The 22,237-nt window shown below is 42.1% G+C and overlaps 1 protein-coding gene across 1 annotated transcript in view; it reads left to right on the forward strand.

Annotated features, from left to right (window-relative positions):
* The window catches only part of LOC126282006 (uncharacterized), a 33,824-nt gene extending 17,890 nt beyond the window's left edge, over positions 1-15,934 (forward strand). Inside the window, exons 2-3 of the mRNA XM_049981398.1 lie at positions 5,563-5,912; positions 14,207-15,934. Of these exons, the coding sequence (XP_049837355.1) occupies positions 5,563-5,912; positions 14,207-14,969 (1,113 nt within the window). The 3' untranslated portion in view covers positions 14,970-15,934. The remainder of the gene's footprint in view (positions 1-5,562; positions 5,913-14,206) is intronic.
* Positions 15,935-22,237: the final 6,303 nt, after the last annotated feature.

Consider the following 22,237-nt stretch of genomic DNA (forward strand, 5'->3'; position numbering starts at 1 on the left):
CTGGAAAGAAAAACATAGGTACAAAGAAGGTAACTGCAAAGAAACCATGGGTAACAGGAGAGATATTTCAGTTCATCGATGAATGAAGGAAGTACGAAAATGTTCAGGGAAATTCAGGAACACAAGTCACTGTGGAAAGAAAGGAAGTGCAGGGAAATTAAGACGAAACGCCTGCATGAAAAATGTGGAGAAATCGAAAAAGAAATGATGGGGCAAGGACTGACTCAGCATATAGGAAAGTCAAAACAATCTTCGGTGAAGTTAAAAGGAAGGGTGGTAACATTAAGACTGCAACTGGGAATCCATTGTTAAATGCAGGGAGAAAGCGGATATGTGGAAAGAGTAGACTGAAGGCCCCTGAGAGGGAAGATTTGTCTGATGTGATAGAACAAGAAACAGGAGCCGATTAAGAAGGAATAGGGGATCCAGTATTAGAATGAGAATTTAAGAGAGCGTTGGAGGACTTAAGATCAAGTAAGTCAGAAGGGATCGATAACATTCTATCTTTAGGGGAGCTGGCAACAAAACGGCTACTAACAAAGTCTTCTTCTCCAGTAATTCTCTTCGCTTCATAGACAGTTTGGATTTCCTATTCTCTCACCTTCGGCTGTCATTCGTTATCTTTTAATTATTTTAGTCACCTTTACTCATTTAATTCCTTCACCTGATTTAACTTGACATTACCCTTGTTTTACTATTGTTGGTGTTCATTTTATAACCTCGTTCGAAGACAGAGATATTTGTAAGACCCCTCTCATATCGTTTACTTATTCTAAGTTGTTCATTGGATTTGGTTTCTTGCTAATTGTTTGCAGATATTACCAGCCTCTCTAAGAGAAATGTGTCCGTTGTTTCTTTAGATTTTTCAATGTTTAACGAATGATAATGTCGGTTCACACTCCTCATTTCCTTCCTAATCCAACTAATATGTAGATCCAATCTGACACTGAACGCCAAATCAGTAAATTAATAAAAGAACATGGGAATATGCTGGCGTGTGTCTCCCTAAATGCGCTTTGACCAGAACACCAACCTGCTGTGTTAAAAAGTTAGCTAAAATTTCGAAATGTATTCAGACTGGCAGACGAAGAAACAAGCCTTTTCGCGTGTGTCTTATGCTAACCCCAAGACTTGAGCTCCCATTGGACACTAATATTTGACGTAATTCTGTCTGACGCTTCTAAGACGAGAGGAGGGGTCTCTTGTTAAAAATTCTCTTTTTATGAGCCCTGGTTCGCTGGCGCGAGTTTCGGAGCTAATTATATTGGTCGAGATAGAGGAATTAGGGACGCTAATAGGAAGGAGAACATTCCATTTTAGAGAGTGTCACAGTAACTTGGTTTTTCCGTTCTGGAGAGTGCTGAAGTAATGAGGAGATTATGAGTAAAGCTAATGGCTTTCTGGAGAGAGAGAGAGAGAGAGAGAGAGAGAGAGCGTCGGAGAGCAGTTGGTGATCGTTCGAGATACAAGACGGCAGCTAAAAATGGCGGTCTTCTCGCTACTGTGTTAGGAATTTAATGGCGTTTAATGTCCTGTGAAATTTAGAAACCCTGCGATCATATATAGAGTTTTGTCTCAGCCAAACTCATGATTTTTAATTTTTCTTTTAAATTCTTTCGCGATTCGGGACTTAATGGTTTGTTACAGTGCATTCTAAGAGACCATTGACTTACTGATTAACTTGTCTGTTAATTAATTAATTAATGTGTGTGAAATCTTATGGGACCTAACTGCTAAAGTCATCAGTCTCTAAGCTTACACACTACATAACCTAAATTATCTAAAGGACAAACACACACACACACACACACACACACACACACACACACACACACACATGCCCGAGGGAGGACTCGAACCTCCACCGGGAACAGCTGCACAGTCCATGACTGCTAACTTATCTGGTGCATGGATTAATTCTGGTGCATGAAACCTCTAAGTAAGGCCATGGATAACGTAATTATTTATGCCAAATTATGTGAAGTATATTTGGCCGTGGTCTTTGGAAATAACGCCTCTTTTCCACAGTGTTTCCCAGTACCTTGAGTGCACAATATTACCTGCCTATAATTGAAAGAATCTGAAACTTCTTTGTATTTCAGATCATTTTCCAATGAATTCTTTCATCGTGTTCAGTTTGTTCCATCTATGCAGATAGTTAAAAAATAAACATGTATTAACCAAATTCCTCTGAACATCATTTTAGTAACTAATTCATCCCATGTAATTTCAGTACCGGTTAACTGAGGCCATCAGTTATACATATATGTGGAGGACATTGTTTTTCTATGACGACTAGTGATGTTTACTTCCTTCTAAAGCTGTAGATATCTTTCTATTAGCCTGTAGTCAATAGGAAATATATTTGTTTGAATCAGTGATGTTCAGGCATCTGGCGACACTTGAACTGAATAATTAAAAAAGTCTAAAAACGACAGCTCTCGAGTTCCCTCCCTCCCACCCCCCGCCCTCCCTCCCCCTTGCACTCCGCCCACCCACGCAGTAGCAGTCAGATTTTATTAGCTTATCCTGCCAACAAAGTGATAGTTTTCTGTCAACATTATCCATTCCATCAGACTGCTCTCCTTGTGCTTCACTGCCTCTGACTCAATCACGATGTCATTGGCGAACCTTTCATTTTCTTCTCCCTGAAATTAAATTACATCTCCAAATTTCTTCTTGGTTTTCTTTGCTGCTTGTTCAATGTACAGATTGAATAACATCTGACATAGCCTACAACACCCCCCCCCCCTCTCTCTCTCTCTCTCTCTCTCTCTCTCTCTCTCTCTCTCTCTCTCCCCTCTTCCCCCTCCCCCCCCCCCCCCCAACCACCCCCGTTGTCAGCCACTGCTTCTCTTTTAAATTCCCTCTTATAACTGCAATCTGGTTTCTGTACAACATTTAAATCATCTTTCAGTCCCTGTGTTTTATGCCTGATACCTGAAGAATACAAAGACGGTATTCTTGACAACATTATGAGAAGGTTTCGCTAAATATACACTCCTGGAAATGGAAAAAAGAACACATTGACACCGGTGTGTCAGACCCACCATACTTGCTCCGGACACTGCGAGAGGGCTGTACAAGCAATGATCACACGCACGGCACAGCGGACACACCAGGAACCGCGGTGTTGGCCGTCTAATGGCGCTAGCTGCGCAGCATTTGTGCACCGCCGCCGTCAGTGTCAGCCAGTATGCCGTGGCATACGGAGCTCCATCGCAGTCTTTAACACTGGTAGCATGCCGCGACAGCGTGGACTTGAACCGTATGTGCAGTTGACGGACTTTGAGCGAGGGCGTATAGTGGGCATGCGGGAGGCCGGGTGGACGTACCGCCGAATTGCTCAACACGTGGGGCGTGAGGTCTCCACAGTACATCGATGTTGTCGCCAGTGGTCGGCGGAAGGTGCACGTGCCCGTCGACCTGGGACCGGACCGCAGCGACGCACGGATGCACGCCAAGACCGTAGGATCCTACGCAGTGCCGTAGGGGACCGCACCGCCACTTCCCAGCAAATTAGGGACACTGTTGTTCCTGGGGTATCGGCGAGGACCATTCGCAACCGTCTCCATGAAGCTGGGATACGGTCCCGCACACCGTTAGGCCGTCTTCCGCTCACGCCCCAACATCGTGCAGCCCGCCTCCAGTGGTGTCGCGACAGGCGTGAATGGAGGGACGAATGGAGACGTGTCGTCTTCAGCGATGAGAGTCGCTTCCGCCTTGGTGCCAATGATGGTAGTATGCGTGTTTGGCGCCGTGCAGGTGAGCGCCACAATCAGGACTGCATACGACCGAGGCACACAGGGCCAACACCCGGCATCATGGTGTGGGGAGCGATCTCCTACACTGGCCGTACATCTCTGGTGATCGTCGAGGGGCACACTGAATAGTGCACGGTACATCCAAACCGTCATCGAACCCATCGTTCTACGATTCCTAGACCGGCAAGGGAACTTGCTGTTCCAACAGGACAATGCACGTCCTCATGTATCCCATGCCACCCAACGTGCTCTACAAGGTGTAAGTGAACTACCCTGGCCAGCAAGATCTCCGGATCTGTCCCCCATTGAGCATGTTTGGGACTGGATGAAGCGTCGTCTCACGCGGTCTGCACGTCCAGCACGAACGCTGGTCCAACTGAGGCGCCAGGTGGAAATGGCATGGCAAGCCGTTCCACAGGACTACATCCAGCATCTCTACGATCGTCTCCATGGGAGATTAGCAGCCTGCATTGCTGCGAAAGGTGGATATACACTGTACTAGTGCCGACATTGTGCATGCTCTGTTGCCTGTGTCTATGTGCCTGTGGTTCTGTCAGTGTGAACATGGGATGTATCTGACCCCAGGAATGTGTCAATATAGTTTCCCCTTCCTGGGACAATGAATTCACGGTGTTCTTATTTCAATTTCCAGGAGTGTACAAATGCTCTAAATATAGGTTTAAGTTATCTTCTAAGATAAATCGTAGCGTCAGGAATACCTCACGTGCTTCTACATTTCTCACGAATCCGTACTGATCTTCCCTGAAGTCGACTTCTACTAGTGTTCCCATTCGTCCGTAATTCGTGTGAGTATTTTGCAAGCGTTACCTATTACATTGATAATTCATTGGGACTCGAACCTGTCAGCTCCTGCTTTCCTTGGAATTGGTATTATTACGTTCTTCTGGGAGTCTGAGAGCATTTTGCCTGCTCCATGATTTTGAGGGACGTCGCCTACCCCACGTGCCCCTTTTTGAGTGACGTTGTTCAGTGCTCTGTAGAGTTCTTTCTGCAGTATCATATTTCCCACCTTCTCTTTGCATAATATTGTCCTCGGTTCATTCCCCTGAATAACCCATCCTTCCAGTTTCCGGCTTCCCCGCCACTCGCTTAATACTGGTATGTCATCTAAGCTTTTCATGTTTATGCATCTGCTTCTCTCTTCTCAACAGGCCACTTTAATTTTCCTACAGGCGGTGTCAATTTTTCCCATTCACTTAAATTTCTCCCTTATATTTGTCGTCTACCAATTCTAGCTTTCCTATTTGGCACTTCTTGTCAACCAAAATTTTAGAACCACGTACTCATTTCTCCTTGCTTTATTTGCTAAATTTTATATTTTGCTCTGTTATATTCAATTACTGTGCCTTATTCATGGATTTACGCTGGATTTCGATTCTTGCCTATTTGATTGCCGCCTGCCTTTCCTTTTTCATTTCTCAAGGTTACCCATTCTGCTACTGTATTCCTTACACCTGTTGTAGTTCATTGTTGCCTAATGTTCCCTTTGAAACCCTCAATTACCTCTGGCACTTTCAACTTATCCAAGCCACATCCCGTTAATAGCCTAACTTTTGGCAACTTATTCAGTTTTAATCTGCAGTCCATACCAACAAATTATGGTCAGAGTACATAGAGATACATGTACTATTTTGTAGATTTAACATTTTAGAAAATGAGGCACAAATTTTTTCACCGAAACTTAATAATTTATACATTCTATTATTCTTGAGGAATTTATAGTCCTTGCTTCTCATCAAAATGAAAGTATTTATCTAACGATCTCATTCATTCACAGGACACTACAAAAATGACCCGATGGCTGGCCTTACTGTCACTATGCACATCTGCATGCAGCACAACAGTGAATCTGGCGTGCCACACGTATCGTAGACCGGAATGGAGGGATAACTGTATGGAATGTTCTGGTACGGAGGTGAAGGCTGTGCCGAGATTACTGAACAGAACCCTCAAGGTGCTACTAATGACTCGTACAGCGATCACGTCTGTGGACAACACCACCTTTGAGAGGTCCCAATTGCCGGCGCTAGAGATCCTGTACCTGACTCTAGGTGCGCTCACCAGCGTCGGGGCCCACGCCTTCTGCTCCTTGCCGGCCCTGATTAAGCTCTACTTGGACAACAACCGGTGAGTATTACAGTGTACCAACCCTTTCCTTTAATGAACCGTTTAGGTGACCACTTTTAATCCATACCAAATACTATTCAATCCTGTTATCTACCTTGTCTCCAAACTTTATTATTTATGCAAATACACTGCCCGAAATAAAAGGCGAACCTCCCACAAGGCACTGTCGGATCTCAGTCTTTGCGTGCCTGTACACCAGCAGTGGGTATGTAAATAAACAGAGCTCCAATTCTCTGTAATAGTTAGAATGACCACAAGAGTACATTAGTGTTGTTTATATTTGGTTTAGAAAGAAAGATATGGGGCCCCTCCAGCTCGCACCAACGTGGTGACCAAACCAAAAGCTTGGTGTCACCTCCGTAAACATGTTAGTTATCAAGTAAGTGGTTCACAGGATGCTGGGCTGTGATGTTATCCGTGCGTCTGGGTAAGATTACGCATTAACACGGTCCATCAGGTGATAGTGGACGAGTGAGGGTAGCGATTTGAAGAGCAGAGGGGAAAAAAGTGCCATGGCTCGTGCCGTGGGAAAAAAAACCCCTGCGACAGTGGGGTGGGTAGTAAGAGCAATAGTGGCTTACTACCTGCCATAGTTCAAGCGAGGTTGGATTTGTTAGTATGGGTATCATGCATCATTACCGTGGCAAGCGATGGCGATGTATCCCAGTTGCTGCATCCGCTACATTCCTGGAACAAACAAGATCGTTATACAGTAGTGGGAGATCAGCCATAGATCATCTCACTGTGTGGAGTATCTGTGGAGCTTGTCTGCATGCACTGTACGGTACAGCTTCCCTGTGTGGTGCCAGTTATTCGGCAGTGTGTTTCAGCTGTATTTCCAGTAATGGCGTCTGATTAACAGGGGCTCTCCTGTACCGTTATGTTTGCGTATGCTTGGTAATAGATGTTAGGTCCTTACAAGTATGTCTTTTGGTCTTTTATATTTCCATCTATGGTTGTGGTCGTAGTCCCCCAGATTCAGAATAAACGGGTTCTGCGAATGTCTGGAGTTTCTGTGTAGTCTTGTGGTGAGTTTGTGGATTATCTCCGTGAGAGTCTCAAGTCGGTATTCCCGGTGAAGGTCGGCGATGCGGGTGTATCGTGGAGCATAGCTTATGAATTTGAGTACTTTGTTTTGTATGAGCTGCAGACGGCGCAGGCGTGTAGGCGCAGCGTATCCCCAGACAGGAGCTGCGTACGTCATCAGGGGTCGGATAAGTGTCATGTACATGGACCTCGACACCCTCCTGTTCAGTGTGCTACGCCTGTTGAGCATAGGGTAGAGCTGTTTGAGCCTCGCGCTAGCTCGGTTGGTCATGTGTTGTATGTGGTCCCCCCACAGAGTAATTTCCGGTCCAGCCAGACATCGAGGTATTTGACTTTCTCGCGGAAACGTATTGGGCGTGCATGTAGAGCTATTGGTCTGCAGTATCTGTGTTTGCGCAGTTGCTTCGGCGTCCTAGTGAACCGGCTTCGCACTTGTTGTCACCAGGCCTGGTAGGGTATGTAAGAGGCATGAATAGCATCAGATTTTGAGTGATCACTGTGACTGACATCGAGGTACCACGTACTCATTGTGGGTCTCCATTTGGTCGTCTGGTTGAATTGTAAAATATCCAAATTTCTGAGGCATTCTGATGTGACAATGGCCCAATGTTTGTCGTCAACGTTCCAGTCAACCAAGTCAGACCGTCACCAGGTAGGATCACAGCATTACCCACCAGAAACATCGCGACTCCTTCACATCTGTGCCTGCTGTCTGAGAACAAGTAATGTACTTCCTGGAATATTCTGTGACATTCTGCACCACTAGTCAAAGACTACCAGCAGCCGGTCTAGGAAATTAACATGCCGTTCGTTGGCTGCCATTAACACCGAAACACAAACGCCTATATTTGGAATGGTGCTGTGACTGGAAAGCACGCACTGCTGATAAATGACATCGCATTATGTTACTGATGAATCGCGATTCTGCACTAACCCAGATGACAATCATCGAGAATATGGGGGGCAACCTGAAGAGAGGTTCCATTCATTCAATGTCTTAGCGTTACTCCTGTCGTCGCCGTCTGGGGTGCCATCCGGGATAGCTCCAGGTCATGACTGGCAGTCATTGAGCGAATTCTGATTGCACAACGCTACGTCATGGACGCTGTGCGTTCTCACATGTTACCTCTAAATCGTCAGTATCGTATTGCCATTTTTCAACACGATAATGCTCTCTCACACATCGCGTATGTCTCTATGAATTGTTTGCTGATGTTGAGATACTCTAGTAGTCAGTGAAATGCCCAGATTTGTTTCCGATAGAACATTTGTAGAATCGGTGCGGGCGTGAAGTATATCGAGAACACGTTGAAAGATTTGGGCCTGCTTGCCTTAGGAGAAGACACGACGACTTTATAATATCCTTTCTGACAGAATCAGTGCATGCGTCCAGGACAGAAGGGGTACAACATCATACTGATAAGTGAACTCTGACTACGAAGTAGCTTGCCACCATTGAACCAACATCACATACCAGTGATCAAAAAGTCAGAATAAATTTGAAAACTGAATAAATCACGGAATAATGTAGATAGAGGTACAAATTGATACACATGCTTGGAATGACATGGTGTTTTATTAGAACCAAAAAAAAAAAATACAAACGTTCAAAAATTGGCCGACAGATAGCGCTTCATCTGATCAGAATAGCAATAATTAGCATAACAAAGTAAGACAAAGCGAAGATGATGTTCTTTACAGGAAATGCTCAATATGTCCACTATCATTCCTCAACAATAGCTGTAGTCGAGGAATAATTTTGTTAACAGCACTGTGAAGCTTGTCCGGAGTTACGGTGAGGCATTGACGTCGGATGTTGTCTTTCAGCATCCCTAGAGATGTCGGTCGATCACGATACACTTGCGACTTCAGGTAACCCCAAAGCCAATAGTCGCACGGACTGAGGTCTGGGGACCAGGGAGGCCAAGCATGACGAAAGTGGCGGCTGAGTATACGATCATCAGCAAACGACGCGCGCAAGAGATCTTTCACGCGTCTAGTAATACTTTGCTTTTTTTGGTTCTAATAAAACCCCATGTCTTTCCAAGCATGTGTGTCAATTTTTACCTCTATCTACAATATGCAGTGATATTAAGTTTTCAAATTTATACTGACTTTTTGATCACCCGGCACCTTCTCTACTCACGAAGTTTCATTTGTTTTATTCCCCAGCCCCACCCCCTCCCCTTTCCATTTTCATTTTTTGTGATACAATGTATCTTTTTTAACGTAACCTAAAAAAATCTGTTTTAGTAGTGACACTTTTGTTCAACGGCTGAGTGCAGAGGAAGAAAGAGGATGAGGTGAGAAAGTAAATGCAATATACTAACTAAACATAGGATTTTACAAATATTCACTTATGTAGTATTTGTTGCGTAATTCATACTGAACTGAACCAACGTCACTAAACTCGTTGGTTACTCGTTAATGCACTTAGATACTTGGAAGGATGCTGATTTTTTTAAAAATCTAGAAACTAATTTATTCTGTTTATTTTCTACCTCTATTGAGATGCAGTGGAATTGTTTTCAAACTCTGCTGGTATCGTTTACAGAATGTCTCTTTTAAGTTAACTTTTTCACAATATGTATCCCTCCCATACTCTCTCAGCGTGCTCAGAAACTATTATAAGGAGTTGTTTCAACACACAGAATTTAAAGTCTGAATAAAAAATTCATAGCTTTGAGAATAGTTCAGATATATGGACCGTTTACAATAACCAACGAGAACAAATTAAATTCTACTTTTGAAATGCAGTCAAGATAATTATGTTTCATTACACTTTGCATTGTGTGTGTGTGTGTGTGTGTGGTCTTCAGTCCTGAGACTGGTTTGATGCAGCTCTCCATGCCACTCTATCCTGTGCAAGCATCTTCATCTCCCAGTACCTACTGCAACCTACATCCTTCTGAATCTGCTTAGTGTATTTATCTCTTGGTCTCCCTCTACGATTTTTACCCTCCACGCTGCCCTCCAGTACTAAACTGGTGATCCCTTGATGCCTCAGAACATGTCTTACCAACCGATCCCTTCTTCTGGTCAAGTTGTGCCACAAACTTTTCCCCAATCCTATTCAATACCTCCTCGTTAGTTATGTGATCTACCCATCTAATCTTCAGCATTCTTCTGTAGCACCAGATTTCGAAAGCTTCTTTTCTCTTCTTGTCCAAACTATTTATTGTCCATGTTTCACTTCCATACATGGCTACACTCCATACAAATACTTCAGAAATGACTTTCTGACACTTAAATCTGTACTCGATGTTAACAAAATTCTCTTCTTCAGAAACGCTTTCCTTGCCATTGCCAGTCTACGTTTTATATTCTCTCTACTTCGACCATCATCAGTTATTTTGCTCCCCAAATAGCAAAACTCCTTTACTACTTTAAGTATCTCATTTCCTAATCTAATTCCCTCAACATCACCCGACTTAATTCGATTACATTCCATTATCCTTGTTTTGCTTTTGTTGATGTTCATATTATACCCTCCTTTCAAGACACTGTCCATTCCGTTCAACTACTCTTCCAAGTCCTTTGCTGTCTCTGACAGAATTACAGTGTCATCGGCGAACCTGAAAGTTTTTATTTCTTCTCCCTGGATTTTAATACCTACTTCGAATTTTTCTCTTGTTTCCTTTACTGCTTGCTCAATATACAGATTGAATAACATCGTGGAGAGGCTACAAACCTGTCTTACTCCCTTCCCAACAACTGCTTGCCTTTCATGTCCCTCGACTCTTATAACTGCCATCTGGTTTCTGAACAAATTGTAAATAGCCTTCCTGTATTTTATCCCTGCTACCTTTAGAATTTGAAAGAGAGTATTCCCGTCAACATTGTCAAAAGCTTTCTCTAAGTCTACAAATGCTAGAAACGTAGGTTTGCCTTTCCTTAATCTTTCTTCTAAGATAAGTCGTAAGGTCAGTATTGCCTCACGTGTTCCAGTATTTCTACGGAATCCAAACTGATATTCCCCGAGGTCGGCTTCTACTAGCTTTTCCATTCGTCTGTAAAGAATTCGTGTTAGTATTTTGCAGCTGTGGCTTATTAGACTGATTGTTCGGTAGTTTTCACATTTGTCAACACCTGCTTTCTTTGGGATTGGAATTATTATGTTCTTCTTATCGATAAAATTATAAACAGGGATCATTGTTTTCTCTTGCCAAAAAAATGTAGCCCTTGTGTAAGACAAAAGTGTTTAAGGAGAACTGAAACAATTTAAGTCGTCCAGCATCTTATAGAAGGGTAAAGACTACCCTCAAACGCACTGTAAAGCTAGGCTCACTAATTTCTTAAAATATTTATCTGCAATTAATTTGTTCAATAATTTGTAGAGTACAGTATTTCACAATCTAAAGTAATTTTATTGTGCAGGGCATAAATTAAACGAACACCTTTGCTCATTGTAGACAGTTCTCTCAATGGAACTTATCGACTGTTATTCATGAACGCAAAGTAGTGTCACCCTCAAAAGCCGTGGCTCTGCCCTTGTATCTGTACGGTAAATTTATTACTCACATTTCCTCCTCCCCTTTCCTCTACACATCTCTTCCTTCCACCTATCAGCTTCCATTTTCTTCTTCCCCTACCTCTTTGTCTTTCTCCTCTTTCCCCCTCTCCCGGTCCATCTCATCCTCCACCTTTCACTACTCATCCCTCCCCCCCCTTAATCTCAGCTTAGCCATGCCCATCCGCAAATATAGCGTCCAAAATTCAGTGTAGTACAACCCCATTGATTTTTATTTCCGGTGTAATATAAAATTGTAGAATCTTGTTACTTATTGCAAAAAATTGCTACGACCGTTGAATAACGCGCATATCCGTGAGGATACAAGTACAATATTGCAACCAGATCCGAGGAATACCCTTGGAAATCCTCTAACACCTGCGAGAGAACAGTAAATTGTAACAAGTAACGTAGTGAAGCAGTATTGTTTCTATTGTTACGGTGGGTAATAGGTGAAATATGAACTCAATTAGACGAGTGTTAGTTGACAAGATTACATTTCAAGTAGAATTGACTTCTGTTTAGGATATTCGTGGCTCAAGTATGTGTCCGGCCATTCTGATTTAGGTTTCCCATAGTTTCCGTGCATCACGTGAGACAAACTAAGATGGTTGTTTGTGCAGAGTCCTGACATTTTACCGGCTCCATCTTCCTATTCTGTGTTCCATGCATAAAAGACCCCGAAGTCGACGATATGTTCAACGTTAACCATCCATTCTTTATGATGGAGACCAATGTGCAAACTGGCAAGCAAAGGGCGAATTACGTGTTCAAGTTTCAGGCATGGAACGAAGCAAAGGAAAAATACTGTGGAGAAACGGGACTATTCTGTACCATTTGTTTAAGACGTACACTGAAGTTCCAAATAACCTGGTATAGGCATGCGTGTTCAGTGTCGGGCGTAGTTGTCACATAGATTAGATTACATTAGATTAATACTTGTTCCATAGATCATGAGTACGGCACTTCGTAATGATGTGGAACGTGTCAGGTTAAAGAAAGATGTCTGTACAAGATACTACATTACACAAAATATTGCATGACACTAATGCTCACATCGGATACTGCTGCTACAATGGCAGATTATCGAGATTTAAGCGAGTTTGAAGGTGGTTTTATAGTCGACGCGATGGGACACAGCAACTCCGAGGCAGCGATGAAATAGGGATTTTCCTGTACTACAATTTCACAAGTGTACCGAGAGTATCAGGAATCCGGTGTAACATCAAATCTCCGACATCGCTGCGGCCGGAGAAAGATCCTGTAAGAACCGGACCAACGACGACTGTAAAGAATCGTTAAACGTGACAGAAGTGCAACCCTTCGGTAAATTGCTGCAGATTTCAATGCAAGTGTCAGCGAGCGAACCATTCAACGAAACATCATCGATATAGACTTTCGGAGCCGAAGACCCGCTCGTATACCCGTGATGACTGCACGACACAAAGCTTTACGCATCACCTGGACCCGTCAACACAGGCATTGGACCGTCGATGACTGGAAACATTTTGCCTGGTCGGATGAGTCGCGTTTCAAATTGTATTGAGCGGATGGACGTGTACGGGTACAACCTCATGAATTCATGGACCGTGCATGTCATCAGAGAAATTTTCAAGCTGGTGGAGGCCCTGTAATGGGGTGGAGAGTATGCAGTTGCAGTGATATGGGACCTCTGATACGTCTAGATACGATTCTGACAGGTGACACCCACGTTAATGTCCTGTCTGATCACCTGAATCCATTCATGTGCATTGTGCGTTCCGATGAACTTGGACAATTACAGCAGGACAACGCGACACCCCAGACGTCCAGAATTTCTACAGAGTGGCTCACTGTTCTGAGATGAACACTTCCACTGGCCACCAAACTCCCTAGACAAGAACATTACTGAGCAAATCTGGGATGTCTTGCGACGTGCTGTTCAGAAGAGATCTCCACCCCCTCGTACTTTTACGGATTTATGGACAGGCCTGCAGAATTAATTATGTTAGTTCCCTCCAGTGCTATTTCAGACATTGGCCGAGTCCATTCGAGTCCAATCCACGTCGTGTTGCGCCACTTCTGAGTGCTCGCTGGGACTCTACATGATATTAGGCAGTTTTGCCAATTTCTTTGGCTTTTCAGGGTATGTGATTTGTTGACTGAAAGATGGCAGAGGCAATGAAAATTAAAAACTACGAACAGAGACACAAATTGAACGTGCGATACGTACTACGAGGAACTCAATGTAACACACAGTCTCAGGACACGTGAAAATGAGAACAGTAGTAACATACAAAGTGCTGTTGATCCACTACCTCTAACTGCTAATTGAGTTCAGCTATTTTTCAGTTTCTACATCAATATGCAATACTGAATTATGTCGTTACATTCTAATTCGTGTTTTAGATGTTTTGATAAGTAGTACTGCTATAGGATTGGGGAGAAGAGAAGTTTGTGGCACAACTTGACCAGAAGAAGGGATCGGTTGGTAGGACATGTTCTGAGGCATCAGGGAGCGCCAATTTAGTATTGGAGGGCAGCGTGGAGGGTAAAAATCGTAGAGGGAGACCAAGACATGAATACACTAAGCAGATTCAGAAGGATGTAGGTTGCAGTAGGTACTGGGAGATGAAGAAGCTTGCACAGGATAGATTAGCATGGAGAGCTGCATCAAACCAGTCTCAGGACTGAAGACAACAACAACAACAACAGTACTGCTACAATCAAATGAATTTTCCAGTGTATTTTGTTTCAGGTTGGAAATTCTAAATGAACTGAGTTTCAGCTGCAACCAGAATTTAACTACTGTAAGCCTGAAGAACAATCGCAGCCTTTTCAAGTTGCCACGTCTCATTAGCCCTTCAGTGCAAACGCTGAACCTAGAAAACTGCAGCCTAGCGAGCATCGACGTTGCTACCGTGGAGGATATGACCGCCCTCAAGGTTCTGTCTTTGACTGGAAATCGAGGTATCCAATGCGACTTCGTGAAAGCGCAGTTTAAGCAAGCTCGACCGGATCTACGGGTCATCTGCGAAGATTCCGCTGGAGATACCCTTTCCTCTGTTTTCCCTAGTGACGAAGAAAGAACTTCAGAAAAGTCACTCTACGAGCCAAATTCCACCATCAATAATACGAAGAGTATCATTGATGACGAAAAAACCACTTCGCAAAAGTCATTCACAGAGTCAGATTTCACCATCAAAAATACGAAGAACATCACTGGTGACGAAAAACACACTTCAGAAAAATCACTCACAGAGTCAGATTCGGCTATCGGGAGTACGATAAAAGATAAAACTGACGATATAGAACGCAATGAGTCAGATGACATGAAGAACAAGGAAAAAGATACCAATGCGAATACTTCAAGTGGTATTTTCCGAACAGTGGTTATTGTAATACCTATCATAATAATTATCATTATCATTATCATTTGTGTGTGCTGCTGGTGTAGAAACTCTGTGCAAAAATCACAGTCAGATGACCCTACTGAACAACCCTTGAATGAAATCTCATAGGGAACCTGTCTGTTGTGTATCGGTGGAAAGCGCACACGGGAAGGTGCAGCAGAGACGAGACACTCGCTGCACGCAAGAACTTATAAACACAGAAAACTGTCACCAGTCACGTTTTTTAAATATTGATTTATTCCTACAATCTAGTTTTCGAAGCTTTTCAAGCTAACCTTCAGATGAGACACAAGGATAATATATGATTATTTCCACAGTGAAAAACTGGGAATTGTGCTTTATACGTGTGTCTTTCATGTCCCTGTCTAAAGATGTGCCTGTGTTTACATTCAGTCGTGGGTTCTAAGAAAACCTGAAATGGATGAGCTTAAAATCACAGTTTACACTCTGATGGAACCATGGTCTCAAATTTCGACCGGTGAGAAAAATTGACGGACCTCATCTTAAATGCACGGAAACAGTGAACATAGGTCAGTTTTAAAACATACAGTAAAGCTGTGAGTAATACTTTAACTTGTGGATATAAAGCATCATATTTTCTGGAGAAAATTGCTTTATAGTCGGCAAAGGTAACACAGTCGAAGTATTTACACACTTCCAGAGACATCTGACTTTGTCCTCCAACAGACATTTTGGAAAATCACCCCTCTGCTCCTAGCAGAGAGAAGGGACCCATACTGCTAAGAAAAGGGAAAGTGTAAAACCTTTGAAACAAGCAGAAAACAGAAAAGCAGAAAATTTAGCTGCAGCCTGTCTTTGGAGGACTCAGCACAGAACAGCCACTTGTACCGAAACAATGTGACATTTTCAGAGTGAAGCAAGCAATTGTAAATGTATAAGGAACGTTGGTCAGAAGATACCAACTTCTCGACACATTTTGAACACACGTAAGTATCCTGGTTCATTTCTATGAATTAACGCACACCTATTGCAAATAAATAGTGTATGTAGACTGTGTAAAGCATCAAAGATTATGAATAAAAATCCGCCAATTTTAGCATATTTGGCACTTACAAAGATACAAGTTTTCTTTTTGTTGGTATTTCTTGAATACCTGGATGCGTACCTATACATACCATATGCGCTACAGATTGATTTCCTGGCTTCACAGTCTTGTAGTATTTTACTGTCGGACTATTGGTGACAGATCTGGACCTTAAAGTTATAAAGGGCAAATTTTTTACTGTTCACTTCACATAATTTGAGTGTTGATTAACAGAGCAGTACACAATAGAATCTTTTGTTTCTTTAAACGAGTAACCCTGTTTAAACAACCGCATGAGATTGTGCCACTGAACTCTCCATAAACTGAAAATCGAGTACAAATACCATAGACATAACGAAAGATATGTACTTTAACAATAGGAATTTTGCCTCTTATAACATTACAGGAAAAATTCCGAGAGGGTATATGCTATGTGATGCTCCTGAACGATATCATACATAGAAATGGATGATAGAATAATAAATAATGGTAAAAAGGAAGTAATACTATGTTTACTCCAAATTTTTCAAAAATATGAAGAAACAGTTTTTTGCTACAATTTCATGTTTAGCCCCTTAGGTCTTGAAACTTTTAATAGAAGACGCACTAGAGAGACAGGGGGCCGACGAATATTAACGTAAGTGGAAGAGTTGTCGAGGAAGATAGGTGAAGCACATCGTGTTATGTGAAGATGGAAAGTCTAGCACGAGATTGTGGGAAATGAACGACTGCCTCAAAACTGCCGATATATTGATGATGTGAAAAACGAAACGTAATATACATAACTTATTCTTTTCGGGGCGCCATTCTACAGTCACACATTCTTCTAATCTACGTCAAGGCAAGTGGATGACATACGCGTTCGTATCTGGACTACAGGCGCTGTCGTGACCCCTTGTGTCCAGTGAAGCGGTACTCACTGGGCTACAGACGCTCTGGAAACTGTCAGTAAAGGCTGGCTCACATCCGGCCAAAATTCTGGAGGATGTGCCACGCCCTAGACCCACTTGCTTCCATAGGGTTCCAGAACAGATCTTTCGCTCTGGAGAGACTTCCATTCTGGAAACAGCGCCTCAAACCGGTTGTCGACAATCTTTCAGCGTGAAGGGCCATCTAGTGGCAAAATCAAATAAAGGTCGGTCATATTTATAAATAGTTTTGTGTGCCTATAACTATATCTAAGATGGCCTACTAATAATGCAAAAACACCAATATTGACGTTTACATTTTATTCATCATCACTTTTATCAACAAGTGGGGACAATGGCGAAAATTGAGGAGAAAACAGACAAATTAAATGAGAACTTAGAAATAAATGAACATGTGACTGGGATCAAAATTTAATGTAATTTTTTACACGATACTTAACTGGGTATTTGTCGAATTTTTGTTTTCGTTTCTTTAGTAGAAATTCACAGCATGGAAATCGTGCAGAAGCACTGGGATCCATACATTAGGAAAGAGTGGAAACGATTGCGTGACAGAAGCATTACATAAAAAAATTCATTTAAAAAAGCACGAAAAAAAAAAGCTTTCACAGATCACAATGTACGCTTGTGTGTTCCATAGAACAATTGCATTGTATCATTAAACACATCATAAGAACAAATTGCTATTGTGAAACAATTATTCAAACCACCAATAGTTTAATATTACTAAACTTCTCGTAAAACAATTATTGATCCAACAGCAAAGAAGGTGACCGAATTTAAAAAAATCAGCTGACCATAATAAACAGTTATTTACAAGAGCATCAAGTTCGTTGTCTGAATTGAATTCACACTATAAACTCCAGAATATTCACAAGTCCCACACTTTGGGCAACGTAACTCTTAATATTATTGGGATTTCCGTAGTATGAAAGCTGTGAGTACCCTTGGAAAGGCATTCACCTATCTTTATATGAAATGATCAATTTATGATATGAGACCTATTCTTTGGAAGACATCTGTTTTACATAATTTACGTAACTGTAAAGATGCGCATCTAGCGCGGACGCTAATACATCGATTGCGTAGTCAAAGAAACATTTTAACAGAAGCTGAACTGACGTTCCGCTTCGGTCTAAATAAAAGATGACAGTAAAAAAACTTTGGTAGATCTTCAGGTACTTCTGCTTGTAATGTGAAAACGTAAAAGAAGATCAAGTTTAAGCTAGAAAAGTGAGCGGTCTTGCCAGCGTGCAGACAACATTATTAATTAATAAAATTCAAGTAATTTATGTTAGAAACTGTACATCGGCAAGTTATTGTTATGAAGGTGTTTACAGTTATAAAAGTACTTAAGTAACTAAGTAAATAAGCCCTAATTTGCTAGTGAGAATTGATTAAATATATTTAGTGTTTACCAGATTTCTTATTCTGTTCTTTTCCTTTGTACTTTTTTAACCTACATGACATATTATTTTTAAAAATGTCAGACAGCATTTACTATAGCATAGAATACTGCGGCATCCTGGTCGTGTACAGAAGGCCTGCCCTTGTCTTCTATACAACTCATAGCTCCCCCATTTAATAATGATTTAATTTGCAAATTCAATTTCTTTTACTGTTCATTGTTAAGGGTCCCTTAGTTAATTATAAAATTCATACTGATTGCGCAAAGAAATCCGGGTTGTTCTTATCCAAATAATAGAAGTCTTTGCGTAATCAAAAACTAGCCTCCTCCTGACAACGATCAGGAGCCGACCAGAAGACGGACGTCTTCCACCGCTTTCGTGTCTCCTGTGGCCAAGTTGTGCCAAACTGGGAACACAACATTCTAGTATGAAACACAGATTTAAATTGAAAGAATTGAAATATATTTAACTGAATAATAATTTATTCATCATAATAGAAACTCTACAGTTTCTCACTGAACTAAGGTTGCGGTCTAGGGGTAACGTCTTTGATTCATAATCCCGGGTTCGATCCCCGCCACTGCCTAAATTTTGATAAATAACCAGCATTGGCGCCCGAAGACTTCCGGCATAAGAAGTCAGCCTCATTCTGCCAACGGCCTTGTCAAAGAGTGCGGAGGAGCGGATAGAGGTTCAGGTCACTCTCTTGTCCTAGGGGTGGGAAATTGCCCCTAAAGGCGGAAGAATCAGCAATGATCAACGACATGAGAATGCAGAAGGCAATGGAAACCACTGCATTAAAGACACGTAACGTGTATCCGCAGGACATGTGGCCTGTAGTTGAAGAAGTGTCATGATTATCTCTCCATTGGCAAAAGATTCCGGAATAGTCCCCCATTCGGATCTCCAGGAGGGGACTGCCAAGGGGGAGGTTACCATGAGAAAAAGATTGAATAATCAACGAAAGGATAATGTTCTACGAGTCGGGGCGTGGAATGTCAGAAGCTTGAAAGTGGTAGGGAAACTAGAAAATCTGAAAAGGGAAATGCAAAGGCTCAATCTAGATATAGTAGGGGTCAGTGAAGTGAAGGAAGACAAGGATTTCTGGTCAGATGACTATCGGGTAACATCAACAGCAGCAGAAAATGTTATAACAGGTGTAGGATTCGTTATGAATATGAAGGTAGTGCAGAGTGTGTGTTATTGTGAACAGTTCAGTGATCGGATTGTTCTAATCAGAATCGACAGCAGACCAACACCGACAACGATAGTTCAGGTATACATGCCGACGTAGCAAGCTGAAGATGAACAGATAGAGAAACTGTATGAGGATATTGAAAGGGTAATGCAGTATGTAAAGGGGGACGAAAATCTAATACTCATGGGCGACTGGAATGCAGTTGTAGGGGAAGGAGTAGAAGAAAAGGTTACAGGAGAATATGGGCTTGGGACAAGGAATGAAAGAGGAGAAAGACTAATTGAGTTCTGTAACAAGTTTCAGCTATTAATAGCGAATACCCTGTTCAAGAATCACAAGAGGAGGAGGTATACGTGGAAAAGGCCGGGAGATACGGGAAGATTTCACTTAGATTACATCGTGGTCAGACAGAGATTCCGAAATCAGATACTGGATTGTAAGGCGTACCCAGGAGCAGATATAGACTCAGATCACAATATAGTAGTGATGAAGAGTAGCCTGAAGTTCAAGACATTAGTCAGGAAGAATCAATACGCTAAGAAGTGGGGTACGGAAGTTCTAAGGAATGACGAGATACGTTTGAAGTTTTCTAACGTTATAGATACAGCAATAAGGAATAGCCCAGTAGGCAGCACAGTTCAAGAGGAATGGACATCTCTAAAAAAGGCCATCACAGAAGTTGGGAAGGAAAACATAGGTACAAAGAAGGTAGCTGCGAAGAAACCATGGGTAACAGAAGTAATACTTCAGTTGATTGATGAAACGAGGAAGTACAAACATGTTCCGGGAAAATCAGGAATACAGAAATACAAGTCGCTGAAGAATGAAATAAATAGGAAGTGCAGGGAAGCTAAGACGAAATGGCTGCAGGGAAGATGTGAAGACATCGAAAAAGATATGATTGTGGGAAGGACAGACTCAGCATACAGGACAGTCAAAACAACCTTTGGTGACATTAAAAGCAACGGTGGTAACATTAAGAGTGCAACGGGAATTCCACTGTTAAATGCAGAGGAGAGAGCAGATAGGTGGAAAGAATACATTGAAAGCCTCCATGAGGGTGAAGATTTGTCTGATGTGATAGAAGAAGAAACAGGAGTCGATTTAGAAGAGATATGGGATCCAGTATTAGAATCGGGATTTAAAAGAACTTTGGAGGACTTACGGTCAAATAAGGCAGGAGGGATAGATAACATTCGATCAGAATTTCTAAAATCATTAGGGAAAGTGGCAACAAAACGACTATTCACGTTGGTGTGTAGAATATATGAGTCTGGCTACATACCATCTGACTTTCGGAAAAGCATCATCCACACAATTCCGAAGACGGCAAGAGCTGACAAGTGGGAGAATTCTCGCACAATCAGCTTAACAGCTCATGCATCGAAGCTGCTTGCAAGAATAATACACAGAAGAATGGAAAAGAAAATTGTGAATGCGCTAGGTGACGATCAGTTTGGCTTTAGGAAAAGTAAAGGCATGAGAGAGGCAATTCTGATGTTACGGCTAATAATGGAAGCAAGGCTAAAGAAAAATCAAGACACGTTCATAGGATTTGTCGACCTGGAAAAAGTGTTCGACATTGTAAAATGGTGCAAGCTGTTCGAGATTCTGAAAAAAGTAGGTGTACGCTATAGGGAGAGACGGGTCATATACAATATGTACAACAACCAAGAGGGAATAATAAGAGTGGACGATCAAGAACGAAGTGCTCGTATTAAGAAGGGTGTAAGACAAGGCTGTAGCCTTTCGCCCCTACTCTTCAATCTGTACATCGAGGAAGCAATGATGGAAATAAAAGAAAGGTTCAGGAGTGGAATTAAAATACAAGGTGAAAGGATATCAATGATACGATTCGCTGATGACATTGCTATCCTGAGTGAAAGTGAAGAAGAATTAAATGATCTGCTGAACGGAATGAACAGTCTAATGAGTGCACAGTATGGTTTGAGATTAAATCGGAGAAAGACGAAGGTAATGAGAAGTAGTAGAAATGAGAACAGCGAGAAACTTAACTTCAGGATTGATGGTAACGAAGTCAATGAAGTTAAGGAATTCTGCTACCTAGGCAGTAAAATAACCAATGACGGGCGGAGCAAGGAGGACATCAAAAGCAGACTCGCTATGGCAAAAAAGGCATTTCTGGCCAAGAGAAGTCTACTAATATGAAATACCGGCCTTAATTTGAGGAAGAAATTTCTGAGGATGTACGTCTGGAGTACAGCATTGTATGGTAGTGAAACATGGACTGTGGGAAAAGAGATTCGAAGCATTTGAGATGTGGTGCTATAGACGAATGTTGAAAATTAGGTGGACTGATAAGGTAAGGAATGAGGAGGTTCTTCGTAGAATAGGAGAGGAAGGGAATATGTGGAAAACACTGATAAGGAGAAGGGACAGGATGATAGGACACGAGGGAATGACTTCCATGGTACTAGAGGGAGCTGTAGAGGGCAAAAACTGTAGAGGAAGACAGATTTGAATACGTCAAGCAAATAATTGAGGACGTAGGTTGCAAGTGCTATTCGTCCACAGATTTCAATGGTTAGGACGCTCGCGACCAATATACACAATGATGACATCCTAAGACACAGCACGGCGCCTTCCGTCTAGAGCCAAGTAAACAAGTTGTGTGCGCTGACCGTGCATACATCAAGTTGTGCATTCATTGCTTACCCGGCGTAACTGTCCCAAGTCATTGCTGCTGTTCTACCGCCACACTGGATAGATAAAGCCTCATGCCAGTCAGAGAGGTCACCTCAGTATCGATAGAAAGTACTGCCAACATAACTATA

This window comes from Schistocerca gregaria, chromosome 7 (assembly GCF_023897955.1).
Source record: "Schistocerca gregaria isolate iqSchGreg1 chromosome 7, iqSchGreg1.2, whole genome shotgun sequence".
Classification (NCBI taxonomy): domain Eukaryota; kingdom Metazoa; phylum Arthropoda; class Insecta; order Orthoptera; family Acrididae; genus Schistocerca; species Schistocerca gregaria.